The 10535-nt window shown below is 41.5% G+C and overlaps 2 protein-coding genes across 2 annotated transcripts; one reads left to right on the top strand and one right to left on the bottom strand.

The window, feature by feature from the left end:
• Positions 1-1108: 1108 nt before the first annotated feature.
• On the top strand, positions 1109-4932 carry LOC141007215 (TLC domain-containing protein 2-like). Its single transcript, XM_073479563.1, has 5 exons — positions 1109-1287; positions 1407-1489; positions 2165-2247; positions 4246-4451; positions 4734-4932. Exons 1-5 carry the CDS (start codon positions 1109-1111, stop codon positions 4930-4932), a joined length of 750 nt encoding a protein of 249 aa, XP_073335664.1.
• Positions 4933-6141: 1209 nt separating this feature from the next.
• LOC141007217 (F-box only protein 40-like) lies at positions 6142-10244 on the bottom strand. Its single transcript, XM_073479565.1, has 6 exons — positions 10233-10244; positions 8260-9456; positions 7573-7859; positions 7170-7301; positions 6474-6810; positions 6142-6360 (listed from the first exon to the last, which is right to left on the bottom strand). Exons 1-6 carry the CDS (start codon positions 10242-10244, stop codon positions 6142-6144), a joined length of 2184 nt encoding a protein of 727 aa, XP_073335666.1.
• Positions 10245-10535: the final 291 nt, after the last annotated feature.

Below are 10535 nucleotides of genomic sequence, written 5' to 3' on the forward strand. Positions count from 1 at the left end.
ATCCAGGTAACATTTATTTCACAGGTGTCGTAGTTTATCTCAATTTTCTTGAAAGCAACTTCTATATAAAGTGTGTTGAACTGTTGTTTTGGCTGGAGGGGAATCGTGTCATGATGTCATGTCAGCTGCTGTCAGTGACCTGTTGAGGGGAGCAGTAAGAGTAGATCGTCAGATATGTACATGGATTAGAAACTTTTTATTTTATTACTACTTTTAAACTAAACACAACTACACTCAAAAAAATAATTGTGTTTGAGAGATGAGCTTACTATGATGGCTTCCTTTGAATATTGAGTATTCACAGGGTTAACAATAGTTTAAATGCTTTCTGGAAGGTCTGAGCTCCTTATTTGGAAATGAAAGGGAGATGATGATCATGACATCTGATATTTATGCACTCCCTCTTCAGGCACTATGTACCTCCTACCTTCAACTGTCTACGCTGAAGGAATGAACATGAGAAAGTTGATGTCAGATATTCTACACTGTCAAGAATGTGCATTTTATTATGAACATATAAACTATAGTCAGAATATTTTTCCATACGTAGAAGCTTTGTTTTGCTTATTTTTAATGTTTCTTCCTCTTTTTTAACCGTCCTTTGTGGGTTTTCTTGATCTTTTAATCATATTCCTTCACTTTTCATTTGTTGTCACCTGTAGCTGATGCTTATGTTGTCTCAAGTTGCCTTTGGTTGTCGCCAGTGGCCTTTAGAAATAAACACCCGTTTCTTATTGTCATGGTTTTGAGATATGCATATAATGTGAAGCTTATTGTATCTTGAGAACAACAGTGACTGAAAAACTTACTGTTTGAACAGCGTGTGGATTATTATTTGCCAGGAGGGGAATCATGCAATCATGTCATGACCGTGACCCTTCGTCTGTTATCAGTGACCAGATTATCACTTCAAGTGAGAAGAGGAATGTGTGTTAAAGGACAGAGATCATTGCATACACGTGTACTGCATGTCAAAGAGACTTCAACTATTTGTTTTTCACCCTCTCTTTCCTCATAGTGTATTTTAGCTGACACTTTCACAGCTGAAATGTGCCCTGAACACAGGAGCACATGAGATTTGAAGCGAACTCTGACGTAAAGTCTCGTTATGGATTTGAGGTCAACACTTCTGGTCATTGGAGGATCTGCATGCTCTTTCAAACTGCTGAACACGATTGTCAGATGCCTGCCAGCACCAGAGTCGGCACGCAAGAAAGCCTGGAAGTGGAGGAATATCTGCACGTCTTTAGCTCACAGCTCACTGACAGGAACGTGGGCTGTTTTATGGTGCGTAAAGATGGCGTTATCAGGGTTGGCACATTCATTAATTTTACTCTTCATGTAATTTCTCTCTCTCTCTCTCTCTCTCTCTCTCTCTCTCTGTCTGTCTCTCTCTGTCTCTGCAGTTTGTACCGTCAACCTCAGATAGCAAAGGACCTGATCTCCTCTCACTCCTTGTCCTCCCACAGCCTTGTAGCTGTCTCTACAGGTGACACACTAATACTAATTCACATCAGAATTACATTGGATTACATTACATTAGCAGACAGGCTACTTTTTTTTCCAGTGATTTGGATTCAATCTTGATAATATCAATATGATCTATTTAGAATGAGGACAATGTTTTTCTGTGTTGAATCATGTAGAAGTTAGTTTACGTAACTAGTCAAATGACAAACAAACCAGGTTATAGTAAAGTCAGCTCACATCAGTTTTATTTAGAGTCTTGATTCATGTAAGGAAACTCCCCCAAAAAACCCTTTCATGAGGAAAAAGCGACTGAAGGATCACTCTTTCAGGACAGACAGGCATGGAGTAAATGTCACGTGTACACAGTAGATCAGCAAAAATCACAATTTTGTTGAGAAAAATACATATAAGTAGGTTGTAAAACATAAGTGAAAAGTGTGGATTAGGGCTGGGCAATATACGTATATGATATATATCATCTTAGATTTTGCCAGATAGGTAAAACCTGAGCCACATGACCTCCTCTCATCCATACCGACCTGCAGGGTCACACACAGAAGAGGTGGGACAGCATTCACACGTGGAGGACAGACAGGAAAACACAGAAAAGAGCTGGAGTTCATTCTGAATGTGTCTGTGTAAATGTATATGGGTGTAGCATCCATGCATACAACTCATGGACTTTCTCCCCCAGGTTATTTTATCAATGACTTCTTGGACGGGGCCTTGAACCAGCCGCTTAAACAGTCCTGGGAGGTGCTGCTTCATCACTCTGCGGTAATAAACTTTACACCCAATGTGTGTGTGTGTGTGTCTGTGTGTGTGTTGTGTGTATAGGAAGGTTGCTGAGAGAGCTCCATGCGCTACAACTGGACAACTCTTTGATAACACATTTGTCATATTTAGAAGACAAATAAATGAGATAGAAATGAGCTTCAAAAAAGTACTTTCAATTAAGTTTTGAGTATTTTTCCATCATGACATTGCTACTTTTCCTCAGGTAAAGAAACTGAAATCTTCTTCTACTTCTGTGAATCTGATCTGATGCAACAGACAGCTAACATTAACTCTGTGAAGCTCATGATGTCCAGAGTGTTTATCATAATATGGTGAAGTGTTCATCTTAATTTGTCCACCCCTTACATATCTGTGTGTTGTAATAATGACGAGGTCACTGAATGAAATTGCACAGTCATCCCTCACTGTTGTTTGTTGAGCTTTGATCTGTGTGACGGTTTAATCTCAGGCTGCAGAGGTCGTGACCTGATTCACCTCCAGCAGCTCGTCCCCTCAGCGTGTCACTTCACTGTCACAACACTGCAGATTACAAGATGTGTTTTGAGGCAGCACATAGAGTCTGCCTTGTGTGTATGTTCACTTATAGCTGATGAGTCTCTTTGTGCATCTCTTTGAAGAGGCTGTAAAACATTTATCTCTACATGGACGTAACTTTCAATTATTCATCATGGGTCAAGGTCTGCTTGGTGCAAGTGTTGTGTGGGCGTTTAATACGACTCAGTGCAACTTTCTAATAAGGCTCCGGACTTAATAGGTTATAAAAATACTCTTACATGTCTTTTTTTATCTCAACCACAACATCTGCTTATAACAGCTTATCAACAGCTGCAGGGGCCCTACTGATGAATTAAAAAGATAAAATATGAAACAAGTTGCTGGAGGACAATATACACCAGCTAAATGGACCAGAAACATGTCCTTCTAAATGCTTATTACAGTGTCAAATGATTAATTAAATAGCAATAAATTAATTACTTCATACACTTAATCCTTAGAAAACGTACCACTGTGTATGTCTTCGTTAACTAAAACTAAATGGGTAACTAAATGTGGCCTTAGGAGCTCTTTTTCATGAATTTTTACTCGTGTAATTTTGTTGTCAATAAAGTTCTGCTGAATGTTTCTGTGTATACATGTGTGTAAAAAAAAAGTGTTTTTACTTAAAGGGTAACTCCACCAATTTTACACATTACAGTGTGTTTACAGGTCCTGTGGAGTACAACTGCATATATGAAAAAGTAGTATGAAGTCTTTTGTGGCTCCAGAGGAAGCTGCATTTAATCTGATAAATTACCACCAATGATGTCACTCAGTGGGTAAATTGCATTATGGGTAATGTAGGCCCCATAATGAGTCCAGTAGTTTTATGGGAGTGAAATGCAATTGTACCACTGGAGGCATTTTATCAGATTACATACAGCTTCCTCTGGAGCTTCATATATGCAGTAGTGTTCCCCGAGACCTGCAAACACACAGTAATGTGTGAAATTGGTGGAGTTACCCTTTAAGTAAAAATAGTGATACCAAAAAAGTACTCAGTATGCAGAATGACCCTATCAGAAAAACATTATTTTACTGGAAACTAATCACTGATGCATCAACTGTATTGCTGTATACATTACTTTAATATTGCAGCTTGTAATGAAGGAGCTACTTTAAACTACACTATATATTTTCTTCAGGGAGGATCAATATTGTTTTGTTTAATCTATATTTAAACATCATAATTAATTTGTTGCCATTTTCTGTTTCTGTTTGTAAAGTTATCATATAAATGTAGTGGAGTAAGAAGAACATTATTTGCCTCTGAGTTTTAATGGAGTTGCATAAAGTAGCAGGAAGTTAATACACTCAAGTATACTCAAACTAAAATTGCCTAAAAATTATACTCTAATACATTAATTTAGTAAATGTAATCAGCTACTTTCCACCACTGGTGTAAACCTGTGATTCCTCTGTTCAATCTGTTTTTCTCAGGTGATCTCCTGCTTCATTCTGGCTGCAACGTCCCGCCTCTATGTGGGCTTTGCTGTGGTGTCTTTGCTGATTGAGATCAACTCTGTTTTCCTTCACATCAGACAGCTTCTCCTCCTGTCAGGACGGAGGAACCGGCCAGGGACTGAAATTTCAACCCCTCGTCCCTCTGTGACCTACAGCGTGACCAGCTGGCTCAACCTGGGAACGTAGGTGGCTCAGCGCTTTCTCTTCTGGAAAGGTCACATGTGAAAAAATCAAACTGATTGTCGGGCAAAGACAGTTTTCATATGTGAGCATGTGACGTTTAAAATGTGAGCTTAGATGTATTATGTGTTTTGCTGAATGACTGCACTGCAAAAATAAATATATAAAATTGAATTTCTAGATAAAAATATGTAAAATCTCTCTGTTTAGAGTGAAGACTGAATGTGCATCATGTTGGACTAAAGACTAAAGATGTCCTCACTGGTTTTCTGTCTCATCTGCAGATTACTGGTGTTTCGTATCTGTACAACAGGTTGGATGACCCACTGGCTGGCAGCTAACGGTAAACATATGCCTCGATACGTCCTGATGATGGGGACGGTTGGCCTGAGTCTCATCTCTTCCATGAACATGGTGCTGTTTTACAGACTGCTCAGAGCAGACATCCTCAACAACACATGCAACAAAAGCAAAAAGCACTAGAGGGAGGCAGTGCTGTGGTTCTCCTGGTCAAAAATGACTCCAGTGATTCAGTTTTCTACCTCGTGGTATAATTTATGAGTGGTTCAAGAACCTGAAGACCTCCTTAACTTATAGTGTTTGCTTGTAACGTGTGATGTTTGTCATTATAATAAAAAGCAAAGATAAAGTAAGGGCAGCGTTCAGCTCAGATATCTTACTAAAGGCTGTGTTTACGTGTGGTTACAAGATAATTTAGCTATACTTTTTTATGTAATTCTTACCATTTATTAATATATTGTCAGTTCAATTTCATAATTTTTTCACTGTTTTGTGAAATAATAAACAAAAGTAATTTATATTCTATTCTTTTTTGTTTGATCTATTTAATGTTTTTGTTGTTGCTCCCTCACACGTTAACTACAAAGACAAAGAACTACATAAAGAGGCGGACCCGTCTGCAGAGAGCAGGATCCTCCTGTTCTGGTACCAACAACGAAAGTCACAGAAAAGGGAGAGCAACCAATTCCAGCGCTCCAGGTGACGGCTACCAAACAGATTAAGTGAAGAAAAACGCTTGAAGAAAAGAAAGAGGCAAAGAGAGCTGCCACAAAATAATGTCAGACAATAGTTTAAGTGTTTCTTTACTCACAAATTGTGGGGCGGCCTTTTTCTTTGTCAATATGTCTCCCTGTTGTTGTTTTTTCTCTTTCGTTGATTTGTTTTGACTTGATAAATGAGTCATCCTCACTTATCTCCTGAGTATAAGTAAAGGTTGGAAAAAAACAAACAGGCACTCGTGAGTGCAGCAGGAACAAAGATACTTGAATTAGGTTTTAAAAAGCTTTTATTCAAAACATGGCTACAGAACAATGAAACACAGACCTTCAACCTTGTTTGTTTTATTGTTCTGTAGCAAGTGCCTGAAGTTTGTTTTGGTATTGTAGTATAAAGACAGTCCTCGAACACACCACCTCCTCTTTTTCTTAAGTTATAAATAAAGGTTCATTGAGTCAGTGTGCTTTTAAAGCCAAACTCATAATTGCTGTAAAGACATCAGCACTCAACCTTAATCTAACAACTCGTGTTTTTCTTATTTTCATGGCATTTTTCTCCTTTATTTTAAAATAACAGCGGGCAGTGACGACAGGGAAAAAAACTGACAACATGCAACAAGGTCACTGTTTTATAATAACCGATTAGAGTTTCATATAGTGGCGAGTCTAAAGTGCTTTACATCATGATCCTCTTCTGCTGGAACAAGGTAACCAGAGTGGGAGCTTTGCAGCTTGTTTTGGTTTGGACTTCTTCTTTGATACGTGGCAGGTGAATCCTCTCTGTCCTGGACTCTCTCTCATAGTAGGGACACACCTTCAGATGCTCGGACATGGACGGGACGTCCTGGAAGCGCCAAGTGTCCACAGAAGAGAACATGGTGCTGAACTGCCACACCTGAAATCACAGACCAGAGAGACAACTGAAGATTCACTTCTGATTCCAGGAAGGTCATTTTCAGGATGCAGAAAAAAACATATTTTATACATCCTGGGCACTCTGGTTCTTACACTGTGCTTCACCCTCCACTTGGCTCCTCCATGTGAGTAGGTCCTCCTCTCCCAGCAGAGGGTGACCATCCCTCTCTCCTGCAGCAGAGAGGAGCACACCTGCCTCATGAGCCGGGACACCAGAGCCAGCTGGGACAGGGACAGGCTGTCCAGGAAAGTGGCCATGTGGCACAGCACCTCGTAGGGAAGCGAGCTCAGGGAGTCCTCCCCTCCCGCTGCCCGACCTCTTCTCCTCCTCTGAGCAGTGGAGGAGTCTGCCGAGGCCCCGGACAGCTCGGAGGCGTAACCCAGAGAGACCGGGGTGGTGGGATGCAAGCTAAAGCAGCCCAGATCTTCACTGAAAGCAAAGGTGAAACTGGTCTTTAAAGGTGTATGCAGTCAATTTTTCCCAACTTGCATGTCATTTATCTGCAAGGGATTAATGGGTTTACTGACCAACATCAGAGAATTAATAATGGCTTTATTTTGCCTGCTGCAGAGGATTGTTCGCCTTCAAATTTTGATTTTAATTTCTTTTCAATTTCTACACACACTGTAGAGGCTTTAATGACACTCTCTAAAATTTAAATTAACACTGTCAGTGATTATTTCTGCCTCCCAGTTGCTGAATTTGTCTATACTCTTACATTTCTTTGTTCCGTTCATAATGTGCTTCTCTAACATGAATTATAAGACAAAGATGAACTGTTTTCTCACTTGTAGGAGACGTTGGCTTCGTGTGTGGACGGCTGAAACCTCTTCTGGATGTAGGTGCATCCCAGGTACGCCAGGGGGCATCTCTGCTCGAACCATCCGTTCACACCCATCTGGATGTCACTGTGGATGTTCCTGCAAACGAGAGCACATTGTTTATTAAAAAAATGAGACAATTTTAGTGTGTTGCTTTGGCAGAACAGTAATTAATAATTTCCTTTTCTCTGTGTGAAGAATTTATCTCCATGTGTTATTTTCATGGTTACCTGATCTAGTTTAAAAACAAAATTTGATTGATATTTGAAATCTTCAGGTCCCATTTCTTACCAGAATCTTAAAACTATGATCAAAGTATATAAAATATATAAAGAAGAAATGAAATGTCTTGGACAAAAAGGAAACCCACTTATAATGTTTGCCGTATTCTCTGCGCTGGAAGCTGTGTCCACAGAGGAAGGTGAAGGCGGAGCTGGCCTTGTGGTGACGGCTGGTGACGCTCTCCACCTGCAGCTGGAGGTGCAGCTCCAGCGGTTTTGCAGCTGTAAGGTCAGCCAGTGACGTGTTTCTCCGGAAAGGAGTAGACAGGAAGTTGTAGGTCTGCGTGCCCTCATCTTGTAACAGACCATCTGTGCACACGCTCTCTGCGATGAGGTGACCCCTCTGCTCCTTCTCCAGTGAGCACAGCAGGGAGGCCTGAGGAGAAAACCAGACATTGTGGTTACTTTTAACAGGATTTATTAAGAGTTTAAGTAGAGACATGGAGGTATTAAACAAACACAATGACATTGAACTCATCTGTAACTATCTTGTCATTCTTTTCTCTTCAAACTAATTTAAGGGCTTATCACACTTCATATTCTGGGATAACTTCTGGGCTAAATGTCTGTTGCAACTTCCTGTAGGGACTTTATTTTGCATATTTGTTATTGTCTACAGTTTGAAGCTGAGGGCCTCTGATCAAAGCTGCTGCATGTGACGAATTTGGAGCGATAATGTTGGTCAGTGTTAATTTCACAGCTTTTTTTCTTTTCTGTATAAAAAGTATTTTAAAAAAGGACATTTTTATAAAAGAGGATGAATTTCTCTCCCTCACCTGAACTTCCTCCCACACTGGCATCTCCTCTAGTGCCACCCCCAGGTCGCTGGTATCCACAGCTAGACTCTCCCTCTTGTAGAAACCAGGGTTGCGGATGCGGCCCTGCTTGGCGGAGAAGCTGGTCGGGATTTTAAAGGTACGCACAGTGATAATCTTCATTGGCTCCAAATATCCATAATAATATTTCTTCTTCTGCAGATTTCCAGCGAGACAGGAGGATGAGGAGGAGGCAATGCATGCACTGCTCACCTGATTGCAGGTGTTTGATGCTGTGGCACCCATACAGATGTCTTCTTCTTCCTCTGTCAGAGTGCCCAGGCCTCTTCCTCTCCCTTTAGCCGGTCCCTTCCCTTTGCCTGCCCCAGCTGCCTTCTCAGTCGCTCTGCAGCCACTCATCTCCATACTGAACATGCGCTCCCAGGCGTTGTAGTTCTCTAACAGATCAGCATGCACTCCTGAGGCCCTGGCTAGAGCATCCCTCTCCTCCTGGGTCAGCTCCTGCTGATATTCCACCTCAACCTCATCCTCAACCTCATCCTCAACCTCATCTTCATCCTCATCTTCTTTTTCCCTAATTCTAGGGAAGTCAAACCTGTTAAAAGCTTGCCAGGTGTGACCACTGGCTTCCTCTGCAGCTGCCTTTTCTGCCGCCTTTCTCTTCTTCCTCTTCTCCTTCCTCCTCTCCTCCTCCCTCCTCTCCTCCTCTTTCTCCTCCTCCTCCACACTCTGGATCAGCTCTGGGAACAGTTTCTTCATCTTAATTGAGTGAAACAGGCGGTCCTGGTCTTTCAGGGCCATGGTCAGGTCAAGACATCCTCCCTGCTCTCTTTCCCTGAGCAGGTTTTCATGCAGCTCTGTGTTCGGATGGGAGTGGGCGTCGTTGGCAGGCCAGCGGTTCCACTCCATGGAGCAGCACACCACGCTGGCCGGACACACCTGGAGGTGAGCGGCCTGCGAGGAGCGGGGCAGCTGGACCGGGCAGCCATACTCAACATTAAGGCAGGGCACCCTGACATTAGGGCAGAGCAGCAGGTGATCCTCCTCTTTGCACAGGTGGAAGAGAGCTCCACAGTGCAGGCGGCAGGGGATGAGCGCACAGCTCACAGAGACCTCCACCCGAGCCCTGCAGCGCCGGCTGTAGCAGGTATCACAGTGGACATGGTGTCGCACCCTGGAGGCTCGAGAACGATGACTCTGAGTGGTTTAGTGACGAAAAAAGAGATTTAATATCAGAATTTTATAGAGCCCCTAAAGTCCTCTAAGGTGATTTTTTAAAGGGTAACCCCACCAATTTAACACATGTGTGTTTACAGGTCTTGGGGAGTACTACTGCATATGTGAAAAAAGTAGTATGAAGGCTTTTGTGGCTCCAGAGGAAGCTGTATGTAATCTGATAAATTGCCTCCAGTGATAGCACTCAGTGGCTACGTTGCATTGGGGGAAATGTAGGCTTTGTAGAATCAAGAAAAGTCACTTTTCTTTTCACTTCAAATTCAGTGAACTCATGGAAAAGTAACATGAAACATTTGCGTATTACTTTTGCATTACACGGTCAGTTGTACAGCATGTATGTAGACATTCATCAACAAGGCCCGTGACCCCCACTGACACTGACCCTCCTCCCTCCCCCTTCACTTACATTACATTAATGTAAGCTTTAGTCACCAGACGCTCTTATTTTGCACATTGCAATATCAGTATCGACTGTGACCTTGCACAATCTAGGTCAAACTTTTTGCACTACGGGATAAATCTGGACAGTCTTCACCTACTTTAAAATCAGTCACACTCCATTTATATTCACAATCTAATTTTTTATAGTTTTATTATCTTTTTTAGTATTTTTAGTATTGTTTGTTATTTTGCACCTACGACCACAGCAAATTCCTCGTATGTGTAAACTTACTTGGCAATAAAAGCAATTCGGGTTCTGATTCTGATTCTGATTAACCTCTATTAATTGCTCTGACCTGCAGGTACATCGCTGTTTACAAACTCATGCTTTGCAGCCAAACATTGTTCAAACCAACAGAACTCCAGAACAAATTCTGGATGTGATCCTGAGGTTTCTAAAGTTACCAAATATGTCAGACTGAACTTGGGGAATCGGTGTATCTACAATGTTTCAATATTGATCAAATGGTTCAGCCATTTTAAAAAACCCTTTGAATATTAAACAAAGTGCAAACATCTTACATCTTCAATCAAAAGCCAAAACAGACAATACTGTATATGACAATGTCACACAGTGTTGAATAAGATGATTTTAACAA

Source organism: Pagrus major, chromosome 13 (genome assembly GCF_040436345.1).
Source record: "Pagrus major chromosome 13, Pma_NU_1.0".
Taxonomy (NCBI): domain Eukaryota; kingdom Metazoa; phylum Chordata; class Actinopteri; order Spariformes; family Sparidae; genus Pagrus; species Pagrus major.